General features: G+C 41.4%; 1 protein-coding gene across 6 annotated transcripts in view; it reads left to right on the top strand.

Moving 5' to 3' along the window:
* Nucleotides 1-7,540: 7,540 nt before the first annotated feature.
* The window catches only part of LOC101169136 (EBF transcription factor 3), a 66,558-nt gene continuing 54,633 nt past the window's right edge, over nucleotides 7,541-19,465 (top strand). For 4 of the 6 annotated variants that reach the window (XM_023963734.2, XM_023963733.2, XM_023963732.2 and 1 more), the window contains exons 1-6: nucleotides 7,542-8,252; nucleotides 8,552-8,708; nucleotides 9,022-9,085; nucleotides 9,221-9,276; nucleotides 11,018-11,091; nucleotides 12,712-12,780. In XM_023963734.2, the coding sequence (XP_023819502.1) occupies nucleotides 8,122-8,252; nucleotides 8,552-8,708; nucleotides 9,022-9,085; nucleotides 9,221-9,276; nucleotides 11,018-11,091; nucleotides 12,712-12,780 (551 nt within the window). In that variant the 5' untranslated portion in view covers nucleotides 7,542-8,121. Of the gene's footprint in view, nucleotides 8,253-8,551; nucleotides 8,709-9,021; nucleotides 9,086-9,220; nucleotides 9,277-11,017; nucleotides 11,092-12,711; nucleotides 12,781-19,465 lie in introns of all 6 variants that reach the window. The other 2 variants (XM_078931964.1, XM_078931963.1) reach the window with 1 other exon arrangement.

The raw sequence follows: 19,465 nt of genomic DNA, 5'->3' as shown, positions 1-19,465 counted from the left end.
TTTAAGGGAGGTTTTCTGCATAAATCTTCAAACTAAAGAACCTCTTCATTACTTCACTTTCTCATGTCACATGGACTCCTTTTGGCTTCTTGTGGAAAGTGAATGGTTAAGGTCATTTCACACTCAGGGAGTGTCATTCTTCAGTGTGCAAATGTGTGCACTAGATGGCACTATGGCACTTATTATTCAGCGTCAGCAGATCATTTCCATTTTAGAGGGAAGGAGTGTGGCGGAGACCCTCATGATCACAAACAGCTTGTTTGCCTTGATTTATTGTTGGCGGCACTAAAAAAAAAAAAAATAGCTGCAGTTTTGAACTTTAAACCTAAAGTTTCACATAAATTTAGACTAATACCGTCTGTTCATCACCACAAATGAGTTTTCAGTCACTCTGAGTGTACAACAGAACATACTCAAACACAGAATCAATGAAAACAGAGGTGAGTTAGATTTAAGGGGGCTTGGTTTGGGTGTGAAACCTGCTGTCCTTGTAACAGATCATATTGTAAATAAGATGGGTTAAATTGCACTTGTAGCTTCCCCTTTAGTCAGTCAGGCCTTTCTCTCAGGGGGGCAAGAGAGGGCTGCAGACTCTTCCTCTAATAACGCTAGACAATGAGATCCCAGCTCATAACATAGGCCTCCACTATATAGAACAAGTAGTGGGGGCTTAGCAGCTAATAAAGTGGCAAGTCTTCAAATCCATGTCAGACGAGCAGAGTGCCACAGGGACCTTTCATAACACTTGTATGTGCAGGTTTCAGTGCAGTGTAAAGGTTACACATCCACATTGTACTGATCTAACCTGATGAATTGCCTTAAGCCCTGCAAATTTCAAGGCTATGTTTCTTATTTAAAGAAGCTGAGCTGAATAATTCTCCCACTATCTGAAAGATGAACATGATTGTGGAGTGAATGTTTGAGGTAAAATAAGGAAATCCGCAGGTATCACTGGCAGAAACGTGGAAGTCGCAACTGAATTTAATTTAATTTTGTCGCTGCGTTGCGTTTGCTAATCTTGTTTTGATACAATTTCACTTTGTTATAGTTGAGAATGGGGTTATTTGATTTTCTTTCTTTTTTAAATTACAATGCATGTCAATTTTGTCAGTGGAATCAGGCTGCCCTGCGAGTTCACAAAAAACACAGTCTCAATAATTAGCCCTGATTGCCTGGTCTATGTTTTTATAAATTGTCGCTCCCGCTTTCTCTCTGGTGAACCCGTCCTTCACTTGAACACAGACACTCCTCCAGCATTTCCACCCACTTTGTTTGTGAGTCTTTGATCCGCAGTATTCAAGTTAAAGTTACACCCATGTGCTGCAAGTTGAAACTTTCAGCTTTGTTGCTCAGGGGAACCTTATACCCGTGGCGCCTTCTGCTTTTGTCCTTCCCTTTAGCAACAGAACTCTCCTATGGTCCCGGACAAAAGACTACTCACGACACCATTTGATGATCTCTGTGATGATACCGGTTCTATCTCCTGCTTGCATGTTACCTCAGTCTGCTTATTTTAATCCACAATGTTATGTCAATAGACATCATTAGGGTGTCTCCCTTGAGACTGTTGTTGATTGGGAGGAAGAGATGAGGAAGTAAGGAAAGAGGCGTCCTTTATTCTGAGATCAATCAACTCAAACCAATGCTTTTGTATGCACAATCCTCAAGAGCATAAAATGGAAAAATAGAAGTTTTGATTTTTATGGCACGAGACTTAATTTATGTTTTCCAATTATATTTATTCGCTGTAATTCTGTAGGACTGTGCCACAACATTAATTGACCTCCTGCAGATTCTTTATGTGCACAAAACATGCATATAAATTTGGTGGTGTGCTGACTTCCACATGCATGCATATAGGCCCTGATTGACACAATGTTGTGAGGAAAACACTTAAAGACGAGACCAACAACAGTGGTGTAAAGTGCTGCGCCGTCTTTCAAGTTTATCTAATCACTGTGTGAGTGAAACATTCATGGTACACTAGATCGGTTCAATATTTAATTTCTCAACAAAGACTACATGATAGAACAGATGCTCAAACTTTGTATGTTTCTCAGGAGAGCAAACTCACTTTATCGAGTACGGAGATTTTGAATGTGTACAAGCTTCTTGTTGACTCCTTTAGACTTGTCACCTATGTGCGCTGAATAAAAGACGTTCAAACACACCAAGTGTGAGCATGCAGTGAGTCATTTTTCAAACCATGTGCTGAATACATCAGTTGTTTACATCCAGGGGCACTGAACAGTCATGTGTGGAAGCACATTAGTGATGTGCCAAGGTTGCCCTTTGCCTTTATGTCACATATCAAGTGAAAATTTGACTTGGCATGTTTACATAGGATTTCTTCATCTCCCTTTTTAAACCCCTATGGGCAAGCTGAAGGTGAGGGGAACTAAGATTATTATCCCCCGTTTCTCAGAGGAGCTTTTCTTTATGCACACCCTCACAGATGTCGACATTTGGTTAGGCGGTGTACATAGAAGCCCCAGATTATCAAGCGCTTCAGGAAGTCTGTTTAGCAAAAAGTTTGGACTGGTTACTTTCCTGCACCTTTTCTAATTAAGTCCGGTGTTTGGTTACATATAAACCCCCGAGTATGACCTTATGTGTTAAGGAAAAAAAAAAGCTTTCTCTCCATTTTAAATTAGGTTTATATTGGACTGATGCTCACATTATTAGGCTCCTCTTGAAGAGATGTAGACGTACATTCACAGGAATCATAACAGATGGCGTACTATATGTCATAATGCTATAAAATCCAACAGGAATTGACAATTGAAATCCCACCCTGGAGTTTGCCTCTTCTCGCTTCGGCATAATCTTCTCTGGATTTCAATTGCAAAGTCAAAGAGAATAGTCTAGCACATGGGGACTAGTTATCTGGGGCAAATGCGGTCTAAGGTTGACAATGCAAGGGCTATGTTTATGTGCATCACATTTGCTATACTCCGTGTTTCCCAGAGTGCAAGAACATCCTCCCCTGAATTCTATTCCTCTTCCCACGTCCCTCCGCTGCTGTGGAAAGTAGGCCAAGTGAGCACCAGGGCGTTGCTTTTTAAAGATGATCAGTTTGTCAGTGTGTTTTTGTGTGCACTCAGGACGGCTATTCATGTGGCTTGACTTGGTAGAACAAAGAGCAGCATTATACAATTTGCAGCTCTTCTAGGCTCAAGGAAAGAGGGAGAGGTTGGGGGAAAAAAAACAGGGACAGGACAAGTGTGGATGAAACAAAAACAAAATCTGGCTTGTACTCTAATTCATTTACTTCCTCTTTTCCACCTCTTTGTTGCAGCAAAAAGGTCCCTAGCCAGTAACACTCCTCTGCAGGATCATACTGTACTCTGGCTTGCAGGAATTATTTTTAGCAATTGCTGCACCGTTTTCACCTTGACTCCTTCCATCTTGTCATCACAATTAACATTTCTGTTAATAGTAACAGTTCAATATTAAAAAAGAAAAATGATCAGAGTGCTGATAAATCTACAGCAATCCTGTTAATTTATTATCCTTGTAGAAATGAAGGAGCGGCAACATGTTGGAAATATACTTTCTGATTGGAGTAACTTGAGAATTATTGGATTCCTGAAGGAGGGGCAGCGTCGCTGTTAGTTGGCAGGCGCTCCATCATCACAGGGGTCAGTAGGTGAGTTCAGGTTCTCTTGAGTGCGCAGGAAAATTCATTTTTATTATAAGGACGCAACATGTGTGCGTGTTTTTTTTAACATTATTTTCCCTTCAAATGAGACTTTCAAGGTGAAATGTTTCCACTTGAATGTCACTGTATTTGCATTAAACGAAATTTAAAGCAGAATAATCACATTTGCCTGACTTCCATCAACGCAGGAACGTGAGAAAGTGCGATAACTTTTTTTCCCCCCTATTTTAAATAAAGAATTTAAGACAGGCCCGCTAAACAGTTGATGGACACAATCGAGACGGCGGGCTGCATGAGAGCGAAGGTACCCTGGGTATTTGGCCATGTGTATTTTGGTCGAAATTTCCTGGGGATATTTTAGATGTTAATAGCCCTGAAGTGGTCTCGGTTTCTTATTTAATTTCTCTCGCCTTCTTTAAATGTAATTCGCCCACAGACTGCGCCGCAAGGCTCTAAACCGCGCAGAAACTCTCTCATCATTTCCACGGCAGAATGGAAATGCAAATTTTGCGCACGGGCAATGCCCTTGACAGAACTCACCACTGCACACAATTAACATGAGCGCTCTGACAGAAGTTAGTGACGAAATGTGAAGTCACAAAACCAGAGGCTGTGCGTAAATGGTAACAATAAAATGCATTTAATAATAATAACTATTATAACAATATTAATAACATTCAAAGGTACTTATTGCCAATTAACTTTAAAACGTCCAGTATGTTTAGTTTGACAAACCACGATAAAAACATGAAAGAAAAAAAGGAGTAAATTCATAATAAATGTGTTTATTTCTATCGTTTAATTCGAAATTGGTTTTCATTTTCTTTCTATAGACCGTCGGTTTCGCTCGGGGGGGGGGGGGGGGGGGTGCGGAAGAACAGCAGCCTCACATCGACAAAATGATCTCAAGTGTAACCAATGAGGGGCGCTGTCCGTCTATCAGCTGCAACAACTTGACACGGACAGCCGGCGTGATTGATCTCGCCCCTCCTGCCCATTTGCGCGTTCCCACTATAATTAAAAATAACGCGCAAACTGGGTTTTGATTTGATTTGATTTGATTTTTTTGCGCATGTCAAATCAAGCCCGTGCCTTCAGCAGGCCTGCAAAGTGGCTTTTCTGATTTTTTTTAAATTTCTCAATCCGTTAGTTGGTGAGAAATTGTATTAATAAAATCACTTTCAATAAATTTTATTATTTGTGAAAACGTTAAAAAAATAGTTGTTAAAAAACGAAATAAAAATAGTTAAAAGTCTCATTTTTCCTTTTTCTTTTAGAATTTCCGGCGCTTTGATTCACATGTAAACACAAAAAAATTGGGCATAAATCAACTTATCCACATAAAAATTGAGACTCTCAACGAGCTTTTTTTTTTGTAAACAATAAGTGGGCTGACTGCCTGTTTGTTCCATCTAAAATTCAGAATGATGCGAAGAAACTGTTGGCAGATTTGATTAATATTTAATCGAAAAGAAGATCACTTTAAAGCAACCTCTGTGATGAAGCCGTGAGAGAGATCTTTCTGTGGGCGCTAATAAGATTTTCTTCCCCCCACACAAACACACACTTTAAACATTTTTTGCCAATCAATCCATTAGGAAACAATGCAGGTGAGCATAATGAAAGTGTTGTCCCAGTGAAGTGCATCGATGGACAGCTGGGCAGCGGCCGGCTGATTGACTTTGCTTTGACATCTGGGAGGCCCGCTGGCCCCTGGCACGCGCGGAGGCTGATGTCGCCATTTACATGCAAATTTAAGGAGATCATGAGGGCCTCGCCCCGTAAATTCACACACTCACACACACAGACTCACACACAAAAGGAAGAAGACGTCACCCCCTTTTTCAATACGGAGGTCCAGGGAAGTCGCCCTGAACATTTTTATTGGAAAGCACGCCTCCTGAGGAGTTTGATTTGGTATCAGACCCAAATCTTTGGGGGCTTCAGTCACTGTGGTCACTGAACAGAAGAGTGAGATATATGCAGGGGGCCCCCACGCGTGTCATCAGCTTCCCCTAACATATAATATCTGAGTTTGCCCTCCACTTGCGCCAAACTGGATTTTTGTTTTTAAATTTTGAGTTTTTTTTTTTAGTTTTTTTCTGCACCAATCAAACAAACAGGGGATCAACATTTCTTTTATTTCTATTCTAACATTTCACCTAATGATGGAGAGCGCATTTGCCACGGTGTGAGCCCACCACGCAGATGATCCCACAGAATGAGCTGAGACGGATTCAGGCTCCGCGCCTCGGTGTGTGCAGCAGCTGACTCCCCTCTCTCCACGTCCAGATGGCTCCTGCACACAGATTTGCATTCATTTTCCTTTAATATCTTCTGAAATAGCGGGACAGCTGCATTTGTTGTCAAATACGGTTTAAAACTCCCTTTCAGGACAGCATCGTTACCTACGTGACGGGTGTGGAGATCCATTTTCCCTCTCCAGTCAACAGTATCAGATCTAAGAGGATTTGTCTCAAAGTCTCCTAATTTGATAATCAGATTTAAATCGCTTCGGTGCGTGTAATCAGGGGTTAAGTTCTAATAAGCGACTTGAAACTGTGCACAAAAATGGGGGGAAATGTGCAATCTGTTTGGAACAGACAGAACATGAAAATGGTTTCAAATAAAAAAAAATATAACACTTGAAAATCCTAAATTTTATTTGAAAACTTTGTTTTGGCTCCAATAATAACAATAAAAACTTTTATTTTATTTATTTTTGTCAATTTTGCGACTGAGCAATTTGGCAATAGATTTCGTAGAGGTGAAAGCAACAGCTTATAATTCACTTATCTTTGGCAGCAGCTATTAACCCTCAGCACCAGCTAGATAGATTGCTCGGGATATAGCACACATCTCTCTTCCTCGCACCCTCCCTTCTCGCCCTTCATCCTCTCCCCCTTTTCACCGCTAATGAACCGAATTGCGCGCCTGTCCCTCTCGGACAGAGTCGGACATGAAGCCAGTTGGCTTTTAAAAGAAACGAATAAGATGTTTTGGACTATTGTTAATTTTGCAGGACGTGCGTAAAATAAGAAGAGTTACTTCCAAGTTTGTGCGTCAGATTCTGGTTTAAAAGATGAGGAGCCTCTTCTTTTATGTCTTTTAATAAACCAACTTGCTTCTGTTTAAATACTTTTTTTATTCTTCTCTTTTTATGTTAAAGCCAATATTAGGTGCTAATAACTTAAATGAATTGTTGTAAATTTAAAAACACGATCAATGTTAAGGGAATTAATAAATTTGCGTGTGACACTGCGAAATCTTTTTATGTATTAATTACACATTGATTACAACAGCCTACCACGGACGCGCATGCTTCAAGCGCACCGAAATAATAAGAATAAATCAATTACATGAGGAAATGTGATGTTCCGTTATTGAAATGTGATTTATGGCCTGCATTATCGCAGCTTTGAACACGTCAGTGAACGCACCACCTCATTGACTGTAATAATACAAGCAAATTTACCCCAAAATAAATGAATTAGACTCTTTTCATTTCAATGAAACCAATTAGAGAAGCGAGAAGCAATCAAACCCAATAGACTGTTATTATTAATATTAATATTATGATGCATTTTATTAATATTAATATTTTTTTTCATACTTATGTGTGATAGTTACACCAGGTTGAATTTTCCATATGGTTAAAAAAATTCAAACTCACCACATATAGGGCCTAAGCAAGAGGAAAAGTGGAGCGAGTGAGTGTTGTCAGGCTGCTGCACTATGGGGCTGTACCAGCGCCGTGCAGCGCCGCTGCATGACAGGAAGCGTCAGAGCGCCATATTTGGTCAAAACCCCGCCCCCTGCGCGTCATATTCTGACAGCGCCTCTCCCGTGGGTTTAGAGTTTTGGCTCCCGGGAAAGATTTCAGTCCTCGGGGAAAGAGGGCTTAGTTTTGCATGTTCCCATCCATCCTGCACGACGCGAAAGGGCCCCTTATCCACCTCTCCTGTGTACGAGGAACACCTCCACTGGTGATCAGCCTTCGCCTGTGTTTGTCTTGTGGAGAAGCAGCAGCACCTTTTTGCAGGAGTGGGGTTTTTTATTCAACAAGAAGTCCTGAAGGTTTTGGATGCGGTGCTTTAGGGATGTGGGCACTTTGAGAGCCGCATCACCCTCAAACACCAACAACTGCCATCGATTTTTCTGTGAATAGCCAAAAAAAGAGAAAGGAGAGAAAAAAAAGAAACAATAGCAACAACAAAAAAAATCTTATTGAACAATTCACTTTTCCAGTCTGTGGATACCGCTCTAACTAAGTACAGCACTTTGAGAATTGTTCACATCGGACGGACTGAAGAGGGAGGCAAGACCTGTGGACCGGGTTTTCCCTCGCAAGTCTGAGTCGCTGCTTATCCCGTGAAAGAAGAAGACCCTGAAGGATAACACGCGTGGACGCTTATCTGCCTAATTTCACAGGAGGCTCTTTTTCACGCAAATTCTCCTAAATGTTTGGGATTCAGGAAACTATACCGCGGGGTGGGACGACGATGAAGGAGGAACCGCTGGGTGGACTGAACTCGGTCCGCTCCTGGATGCACACAGCTGGGGTGGTGGACGCAAACACAGCCGCCCAAAGGTACGCATGCCAAAAACGCATCTGATTTTTCTCACGCATTTTCCCTCCTCATCATATCGACCTCTCAATCCCCTGAATACTCTGTATCAATTACGGTCTCCCAATAAATGCCCCCCCTTCGGCTTTCCCTTCTTTCATTACATCAGATTACCCATTATTGTGACAAATCAAGAAATCTCCCCCCCGCGTACCCAAAGCGCGCGTCTGCATCTCCAATGTTTCCATCAGCTTCTCCATCATCTCTAGCATCCCCGGTGTCCGGTGCTTAACCGAGCTGGTCTCTTGTTCTCTCCCCGCAGCGGTGTCGGCTTGGCACGGGCACATTATGAAAAGCAGCCCCCTTCCAACCTCAGAAAATCCAATTTTTTCCATTTCGTCCTGGCGCTGTATGACAGGCAGGGTCAGCCCGTGGAGATCGAAAGGACAGCTTTTGTGGACTTTGTGGAGAAAGAAAAAGTAAGCGCTGCATATATATATTTTTTTACCATTTGAAAGAAATAAATGCAAACCCTGCACATAATCAGCACACCTATCGAAATAATGTTCTCTGAAATGGCAAAGGGTTGCTGAGGGGAAGTCACGTGCAATATTGATTGTTTTAAAAAACTCAATTCCGGGGATGACAGCGGGTTGTTGGAACGAGCAAGACCGCTTCATGCCTTTTTTTATTAAAAAATAATAAATAATACATAAAATAAGAAATCACATTTTTATGAACGCACGTGACACAATCTTTTTATTTATGTTGATTAAAAATGTTTTCTTACAGGAACCAACCAGTGAAAAAACTAACAATGGGATACATTACAAACTACAGTTATTGTACAGCAACGGTGAGTTATCATGCGTACATTTGCACCATAAAAACAAACCAACAACAAATATGATTATACTGATAATAATATAAATGTTTTGTTCTCAAAAAATTCCTCGAAATTCCTAAGTGATGCTCTTCTCTCCATCTCCAGGTGTCAGAACAGAACAGGATCTTTACATACGGTTAATCGATTCCATGACGAAGCAGGTAAGCTGCTGCATTTGGCTTTTATGCATTTCTTTTACGCACATCCACATTTGCCAGACCTGGACCACCGTGCGCCCTTGAGGTCCACGCATGACTCTAAATTACAAAAAAAAAAAAAAAAAAAAAAAACTAAGTTAAAAAAATTAAAAGTAAATGCGCCTGTGGCCCGAAATAAAATCAAATTATCGTTGTAATAGGAAGAGACGGCTTCCATTTGGTCTGTTTATGTTTGACCTCATAACACCGCCACACTCTAATCTAAAGTCTTTTTTTTTACTCCGCCAGAGTTTGGCTTTGTTTGTAGACTCAGTTTGCACAGCATTAAAATTTAAACATAACCTCAGTGCCACATGGTCTGATTTGACTTTTCCTGCGATGCGTCAGAGGTCACACGCTCAACATTAAAAACAGACGCTAGATGTTTTAAATTTATATTTTAATGATAATAAAATTAGATATTTATTTTAGGAAATTTTGTTCTCCAAAAAAAGGGGAAAAAAGATCCATCGCGCGTAAAAAGCGGGAGATACCTGCGTTAAAATATTCCAAAAATATTTAAAAATCAAGGATGTAAATGAAACCCCGATTTTGCTCACAATCTCCATCCATCATGTTTTGTTATGAAACGGGGGGCTTAGGGGCAGAAGGTCCTGGATAGAGCCATGTAGCCTGGACCGCTGGTCACACAACATTCCTGCGCGAATGATCCGAGTCAATGACGCAGAACAAGCAATTTATGGATTTCTGTTTCTACAGCTGAAAACACCGACATAAATCAGGCCAATACAGATAATCGCCTAGTTCCCCGAAAAAATAAAATAAAAAATGAGAGGACACAAAAAATATCAGGTCAAATGGGACATTAAAATAAAAAAGAGACAGTGATGCGACCTGATTCAGATGTGTCACTTTTAGTTTTTTTTTTTTTAATTAACCGGCCTGAAAGTTAAATTCAATTTTACAAACGTGTAAGATGTCAAATAGTGACTGCGCGCAAAATATCCTAATTTATTATATTTATTTTGAAACATTTTTCTCAAGCTCTTTGCTCACATTTTGGTTCAGAACGAGGGAGTAAAGTGTCTCTCCTCAGAAATGGGAGAAGGAGGGAGGGATCGAGGGAGGGAGAGAAGAGCGGCAGAACTGATAGCTCCACGCCATCTGTTTCAGCCAATGCTCAAAAATTACTCAACCGTACCGCCAGACACCGCTTTTTATCCACAGAAAGATCATTGTTAGCGGCTCAAAATAAACAACAGATTGCCCATTAACACTTTCCCCCAAATATCCCCAGATTATAAGCATATTGATGACACTTCTATTGGATCTCTCCTTCTCAAAAATCTCCCTCTGTCTGTGGCACCATGATATTGTGGAGATTATTTAAAAAAATACTGTTTAATATCACTATTATTTGAATATTTGGTAATAATATTGTTTTATAATTTGTGTCAGAGAAATGTTTTTAAGGTTGTTGCTAAATGCATTTGAATTGTTATATTGGGTAATTGATGTTTAAATGAAGCTTCAGAATATATAAACACATTAGATTTCCTCTGATGTTTATTATGTATTTTTTTAGCATTGTGTCTTGTTTGTAACATTTTGGCAATTTAAAAAATATTTTAGAAATTGTAAAAAATAAAAACAAAAAAGGAAATAAAATAAAATTATACAAATTATTACATATTTGAATTATGACTGTAATGTTACTTTATCTCCATCTTGTGTTGGACCAAAGGCCATAGTTTATGAGGGTCAAGACAAGAATCCAGAAATGTGCAGAGTTCTTCTTACTCATGAAATAATGTGCAGGTAAGCAGTCATTTTATGTGTTTTAAAAAAAAACATTATTTATATATGTTTATTACATTTAACGTAATTAATTTAGGAGCAAATACGATTTGACGTGTTTGGTGTTGCAAACTGTCCTGTGGTCTTTCAGTAACCACACACACACATATATACACACACACACACAGCTGCTGTCATTTCCCACTTTGGTGTGACGTGCTTCAACTTTGATATGAGTGGCAGTGAGTTCCATTTTTCATAGGTGGGAAAATGATTGTATAATAAACAGTTAGTGACAAAGCACAGAAGTTCTTAATGCTCATCCTTTATTTTTTTTTACATTTTCAAAACCGCATGCCAGTTTTAAGCCTGTCAAAGTCAATGTGTTCTCCCTCATGCATAAACGCTCCATGCTATGTGTGATTTTTTTTTTCTTTTTAGCACAGAGTCATTTCTCGGTTGATCCCACCTGTCAACACTGATCAGCGAGCCTTTTAGTGTCATTTAACTGCATAAATCTCAACTACTCATATTGCGCTGCTATTCACCGGTGTCATTGATACTAAAAGGAAAAAACGCCTTTTGTTGTTATTGTCGAGCTCAGCATGAGCTTTGTGAACATTGAATTTGGATACTGTCGGTTAACCTCTCCTTTGTTGCACCAGTGCATTGTTCAACTTGCTGGTTGAGAGTAGGAGCAGCATGAGAGCTGAGAATGATTTGTCTTTTTTCATGCATAAACTCATCACTCACGCTCAATTTATACATGCATCCATCACTTATTTGTGACACGCTGAATATGCTGGTGTTGTAGAGGTAATTTTTTCCCGTAAGAAGGAAATGCATTTTGCTGCTGAATAAAATAACTATTAGAATTGCAGCCTTTTATCACATATACACATATTACAATTTCAATCTTGTGAATTATATCATGTTTTAGATCTATAATACATTAATTTAAAATGACATTTTTTCTTAGATATTTAAAGTATATATTTACATTATTACTCTCAGAAAATCAGGAATATTCATATGTGCTTGACTGAGCTGTGCACAAACTCTTTGTTTGTCTTCCTGCACCATATGGCATAAATCAATCTTATTCACATATGTCTCTCTGTTTTCATTTCAAATGGAAGCAGAAATGATGTATTTGTTTATTTTTGCAGTTTTTGATTCAAGTCCCAATCAAAGAAGTGAGCGGCAGCTAGCTATAGGCTCAGAGAGGAGATGCTTGAAACATGTGCTGGAAGATAGATTAGTGCTTTTGAGGCCATAATTGATAAATGCCCTGCAGAAATATTGGTTGAGGGTGGCACCTTGCATCTCCCTCAGAAATAGCAGCTTGGCAATTAGAGGTAAACAAAAGCTGAAGCTGTGAAAAGTGACTCCCCTGCCTCCTGGCTCAATCCCCACTCCCCTCCCCTCCAACACTAAGCCAAACAACACAACATGTTGTTTTCAACATTTTTTATCCGCCATCAGCATCAATGGAATTGGGGATATTGAGTGAAGGGAATCTCATGGCAGCACCCCCCCCTCCCTAAAATCAAAACCACTCAAGAAGCATTTAGTGAATGTATTTTATGCATTTATTTATTTAATAACCCGCCTTTAAAAACAATTTCTATGTTTCTTCAGCCGATGCTGTGACAAGAAAAGCTGTGGGAACAGGAACGAGACTCCGTCAGACCCAGTGATCATCGACAGGTAGGCTTGTGATCATCCGTGTGTGTGTGTGTGTGCGTGAACAGGTGAAAAGTAAAGTGAATGACTGAGTGTCATGCTGTCTGAACGTGTTGAGCGACTAAGTGAAGGCACACGGATGAGCTAGTGAACAAATTAGTTCCCTCCCGGTGTACAGGCGGCCCTGTTGGGCTGACTCGTCTCTTAGAACCCGCAGAGCGGGAACTGTGGGTGATCCTGTGTGAGCGGCTGAGGGGCGGCTTTCCCAGGTACCTGTGCACTTAGGGGCGGTCACCACCTGGATGGGGTTTGTTCGATCACAGGTGGTTCAATCGCAGGAGGATCATGCTGGGAATGCCCCTAATTAGCTCAGGCACCTCCGCATTCACTCATCTGTCTTCCCTCTTTTGTTTATGACACGGATGCTTTCAAGTTAGCTACGTGTCATTAAAATCCGACTTTAAAAGGGATAAACATTTTATGTCAGCTGTTTTGCTCTTATGGGAAGTCACATCTGCCACTTTTATCTCACCCTCACCTCTTTGTAAAAAGGAAGAATTTAAGGTACTCCTGTCAGGCGCAGTCGAGCTGCCGGCCCGGTCCTTGTGAACATGCTTAGGCGGCGGGATGAGCATGCGTGTTTATGTGTTGGATATAGAGGTGAAGCAGGGGGTGTCGTTTGAGCGTCCATCTCAATGTAACTCTCACCACGTAGAAGCAGGGAGAGCAATGCTAATGTTTGACTAGCCGGAATCACTGTTTGCTTAGCCGAGAATGCCTGGTATCTGACAGAAGGGACAACTCTCTTATTAGTAATCAAATAGGGCTGAGCAGTTGTTGCTGCCACTCCACTCCAGCGGCTTCTCATGCATCAGGAAGTAGGAGCTGGCTGCCCTGGGAGCCTGGATGGATTACCAGAGCTACTGCTGTCTGAACTTAAACTCACATAGACACACATGGAGATAAACGCAGATGCACAGTCAGATCAGGGCGCAAATGCAGACAAACGGACAGGCCCGCTGCATGCAGTCGTGCATGCATGCATGCACATCTCCCATGTTTTGATTTTCTCAAAGTCAGTGTACGGTTTTCCTAAAAATATCAAGTGGGGCTCTTGAAAACATAAATAAACATATAACTTTAGATGACTCTTGCACCGGATTTCCGCCGCTTTCAAGTGCGCTCTTGTGTCGCTCAGGGTTTTCACACACTATTGTACCTCAATCTACGGGACAAAACATGTAACTTAAGTACAATAAGCAAAATGAATGCACGCAGAATTAAAGACACGACGAAGGGGAGGGAAAAAAAAGAAGAGGAGAAGAAAGAAGCAAAGGGATATTGAAAGCTCAACTGGCTCAGGGAGGGCTCGGATTTTCATTGTGACCAGTCTGAATAGGAAAAGAGTATCCCTTTCCTTGCACAATGAGCAGCTCTGTTGAAACACAAAAGCATATGTTCCTCATTAGACCCTCCCATTGTCTCCATGTAGTAACTATGAGCCCATCAGCTCACCCTAACAGACCCACACAGGTTCAGAGGGAGGCGGAGCGGGGTGCTTGTGAAAACTTGCAGGGTTTAGCAAGAGTTATGGACGGGGCCAGAGAACGCGGTTGGGGTACGATGTAACATTATTCAAGTGACTCTTCCTGGAGTGCATATGGTTAAGCTTTTAGTTAAGGCGCCCATGTTTTACAGCCATTTCGATTACATCTGTCATTTTCTCATGCACATCATTAGAGGCACCTGTGCTGCGGTCGCTGCTGGCAGAGACTGATTATTTCCAATTGAGTAGAACAGAGCTGAGTGACATAAACCTAGAGGAGAGGTTTCGATTGTTGAATCAGACGCGTCTCATCTGTCTACAATTACAGCATGAAGACCAGCGAGCCCTGCCACATTTTCTTGAGAAACAGTAGCATGGCCGAACCTTAAGAAACAGATTTGGAGTGAATCATTGATGGCGCTCGTACTCGGTAACATTTTCCCAGATGGCAAGAAAGGGGAGGAGGGGAGGGGGAAGAGCGAGCACAGCTAGCTGGCATCTAGCAAGACATTAACTGGCGTTCCCATGGATTTGGCATATCCAACGGAGTTTGGGAAACTTATCATTCCAAATGTGTCCTATTTTCCTGCGGTCAAGCCAGACATCTGTTTACCCTATTTTCTCTCTGAGTTTTGATACAGATTTTCACTCAGATTTTTGAAGAGGAAGGATTCTCTTTAAAAAAAAAAAAAAAGGGGGGAAAAAAGGAGCTGGTTAGATATAGGCCCAACAGCTGTCACAAAGTTTCAGCTCTCCTTGGTCTCTAAATATTTCAGTACTTACATTTGATGCTTTTGCATAATTCATCCTCATTTTTGGATGAAGAAAGGTCCTATTTTTGTTGCGTTTGAGTGGGTTTCCTTTGAAAAAGTAAGTGCACATTTCATAGTCAGTTGTGCACACAGAAGGAAAGAAGCAGTGGGTTGATCAAGACCCTAATTATTGCTCTGTTGCTATGACCGCAGCACTTTGGATGAACACAGCATGTATCATGTCTGTGAGTAAAGGAGGTGTAGATTTGATCAGTCTGTAATTTGAATTATTAGAGTTGTAGTGATGAGATACCTCAAATTTGATCAGATGGCTTTTCCATTAACAGTACACATAGTGTATCTCCAAACATAACTTAATTTACAGCGACTCCACTGGTCTGGTTTCTGTCTTCACTCTTCTACATATTGACTTTGTCCCTTCCTGTGTGAAAGATTAGATACATTTCTCAGGCTAACACATGGATTTTGTAATGGGACTGCACATGCTGTTGAAAGGCGAGAGAAAATGACTCATTCTGCCTGTCAGGGGTCAGAGGTCGCATTTTAGTCCAGGAAGATTGTGCAATTTATGTAAGTAGAGCAGAGACAGACAGGACGTGATATCGGTGCGTTCGGATTTTAATTTCTCAGAGTTAAACATCCTGCCTCAATTTACACTGCCACTCACAAATAGTTTGTGGAGCAGACCTAAACATGTCAGCTCCATTTATTCCAGTGGCCATGGCAGAGCCTTTCACTTCCTGTCACACAGGTCAAAGAGCGCTGACCTTTGGAGAGAAGCCCAGCCACTGAATAATTCATGACATTGACTTGTTTTTTCTCTTATTTTTCCCCTCTTTTTGGTCGGCACACACGGTTGTGCTGTGGGAGGCTTTTATTCATTTAGCTCATTTATTAAGGCCTCCCTGCACCTGTTCGTGTGTTAATGCAATTAAATTTTGGCCTAATGTAAATTTTGCTTAGCTTTCTGTTATGTCCCCTCATTAGCGAGTCTGTATTTTCTAAATGACTTTGCGTTATCGTTCATTTGCGGAACACCTACGAGGTCATTTCCCAGAGTGCACGCGACTTGTTGTCAAGTTGTTTACCAGAAACAAAAGACCGCCGCCTTAGAACGCCTCGCACGCCTCGCACGCCGTTCCCCCAGCCTGCTAAGAAACAAATCGGAAAATTTGCGTGCTCCCATCTGGTTTTTGCAGAACTGTGATTACCTCCAAAAGCTGAACAAATGCCAGTATTTATAAGGTCAGCCCTTTATGTGGAAATGTGATGTAAATGAGAATCAGCGAAAGGGGACATTAAACAAAATTAAATTCATTGTCTCCTTTAATGTCATTTACATTTTTGGCTAAGTCATGGACTGTCAAAGAGGATTTCTAAAACCATTTTAATTGCACATCAGCATTGTAAAAAAGGGGGTGTGTTTTCACTGAGTGGCTGTCTCGATAACCTGCACAGAGAAGTCTGTTTATGAAGTACCTAAATGACATGTTTTCACTGCATCTGCAAAGGAGCAATTAAGATGGTACTCAGTAGGTAGTGCTAATCTCGCTCTAAGCTCCCACCATCCTTAATGAAAGAGATGCAGCAGATATTGCTGCTGTGATTCTGTTGACTGAGGCAGGTGTTTCTTTCTCTTTTGTTTGTGTGTGTGTGTGATTTTTTTAGGTCTATAACAGGTTGTAGGACCTACATTGCAGAGTTCCTCAGTGATTTACATTGCGTCATTTAAAGCTGTTGACTTCTACAGGAAATGCCTTCCTAAACCTCTTATGATATTTGCGCGTGCACGCAAACACCTGCGAACACCTCATTACTTGCAGCTTAATAACATCTTGAAGTTGGATTTACAGATGTGTTTCCCGAGGCAGATGTGAGTTTTTGACATCAGCTGAGAAATGGGAGAATAAGCTGGCCACCCCTGTTTAAGCCGACGTGATGTTTGAGTGAGGCCTGTCTACCTCCAGAGCCAGAGGAGGAAGAGCAGGAAGTGTTGAGAGCGAAAGCTGTACTTGGCAGCTCTCCTTTGGCTTGCACTTGCTGAAAAAATGAAACCCAGACCCTCTCTGTAGCCCCGGAGCCAGAACCTTCTTCCCAGTGCTCCAACATCCAGGATTGGGTAATACTGTTCACTAAGCAAAACATTACCTCAAATTATTCTCGCCCTGTTTTCTATTCCCTCCTCCCTCATGTTGGTTTTTATCGCAGTTTGTAAATGTCAAGACACGTACAAAGACGCAGAGTATAAATGATATTTTCCAAATTATGCTCACATGTTTGGGTTCACATGAGTGGCGGCTGAACGTAACGCGGTGCCTGATGTTCCCCGGGGACACCCACCTCACTAGGGTAGGATTCCCCAGTGGCATCAGCTAATGGCAAGACTTGACAACAGCAGAGAAGCCGGGGGTGTTGTGTTTTACTAGCGCTGAGCAGGGGTGATGACTTTAACATGTGTGCAGAGGGAAAGACGGGGATGTTTGTGCGTGTGTCTGCGTGTGTGCGCTGTGAGGTGTGCAGCACGAAAGAGTGGCGCGGGCCAACAGAGCGACGGATTCGGCTCCAGCTTGACGGCAGTGAAAGACGAAACATGGTTCCACATGTGTTGAGAAAGAGCAGTCCATCTGTCCATGGAGACAACCCTTCCCCCCCTTCTCTTTTCCTCTTTCCTTCTCTTCCTCTCCTTCATTGCCCCCCTCCTCCTCTTTCTTCCTTTCCCAACTACTCTTTACTCCCCTGGTTCACTGCTGACAGAAACAAGGCCAAAGCTGGGGTGATGGGATGAATGCTGGGCCAAAAGCAACACTGGACTTTGTGTACACACACACATGCTGAGGAGCAGGAAGAAAATGCTAACACAAAAAAAAAAATAATAACAAAAAAAAATATATATATATTTATATATTTACATATGGATATTTTGTTTGGTGTATGTTATTTTTCCATGTACATTTTTAAAGATCACCATCTAAGATTTCATTCATTGACTTGGCCTACTACGGTGATTTAAATCCAGCTGTGGAGCAATGTAAGTAATCTATTTTGATATTATGAAAGAAAACAAGCGATTAAAATTTATTCTTCTTTCCCCGACACAGTGTTGCAACGAGCCACCGCGGTGAAAACCTTACATTATTGAAATTAAATCTGGAGTAAATAAAACATGCCACTCGTTCTCAAATATTTAGCAGCTCTCTTTTATAATTAAACTTTGGAGTCGTTTTGAAGACGTCTCGTTCCTCAGAGTGATAATAAAATGACGCAAGAGCTTTGTCCAACAACTCCTGGTTCTGTTTCCTGCAAAACACTTAAAACTTTTTTTTTTTTTTCTGAAAAAGGGTCGCCTTTCTTTTTCTTGGCATGCTCTCACCCCTATTCAATCCTTATTACGTTTCCCCTAATTGTCAAACAAACTGTTGGGTCAACCTCAGTCGTATCTGGCCGTAAAACAGCACATTAGGCCTCGGTGAGGGATATATGTGGTATTTCATCGCAGACGCAGTAATGCTGGGGTTTTATGGTTAAGTACCAGTTCACGCCCACGCCATTTGTTTCGCATTAGAGCGGAGGTTTTGTAAATCAGATCAATATGTTCGCTGAGATGTGATTCCATGTTGGGATCTCCCGAGTCGTTCGTTCCTCAAGTATTTTTCTTAAGGGACTGGTTGTCGATGCACACTCCCCCTCCTTTCCCCGTCTTTTCCTTCCTCCCCTTTTTCTCCTACCTCTGTCAGTCCCTCCCTCCACCTCAATCTATTTCCATTTTCTGAATGTAGCAATTTGTCGTGTGACACGGGCGAGATTAGGATGGGAAGCAGTCTGAAGATTTCATCGGACATGGTCCTGCTCCCGCTGGTGAGAGGTCACAGGACAAAGATGGGGGAATTCAGGGATAGGGTCATCAGTTACCTCGGGGAAACGAGCTGGCCTGCTGGCTGCTCTGTTGGCCCCAGGGGTGCCTGGGATGTATCGCAGGAGAAGCCCCGGAGAAAGAGCCCTGAACCAGTGTCATTTATTAAAAGTGACAAGTTATTTCTAACTATAGCTGCGCTTTTATTGTTTTACAATGCTGTCACTTGGAACAGTGCCCCTCTGTTCAAGCCTCACAAACAAGTGATGAATGAACCAGGTGACCAGCTTTTCGCTGCACTTCAGCGACACATGCGTGCCGCTTAGTTTTAGTGTTTCTGCCACATCAAATTAAAAACACGCAACAATAGAAAAAAAAAGAAAAGGTTTAATGAAAACTAGCTGTGAGCAAAGCGTCAAAAAATCTTTCAGCGTTCATCCTTCTTCAGGACATTTGTTCAGTAAATTAATAACAGCTCACAGCATGAATCTTAAGCTGACCTCTGCATAATCAGAAGCAAAAGTTGTCTCTAGAACATAA

Source organism: Oryzias latipes, chromosome 15 (assembly GCF_053564925.1).
Source record: "Oryzias latipes strain Hd-rR chromosome 15, Olatipes_Hd-rR_3.1".
Classification (NCBI taxonomy): Eukaryota; Metazoa; Chordata; class Actinopteri; order Beloniformes; family Adrianichthyidae; genus Oryzias; species Oryzias latipes.
The sequence above is the reverse complement of the archived record's forward strand: the minus strand, read 5'-3'. Positions and strand labels throughout refer to the sequence as shown.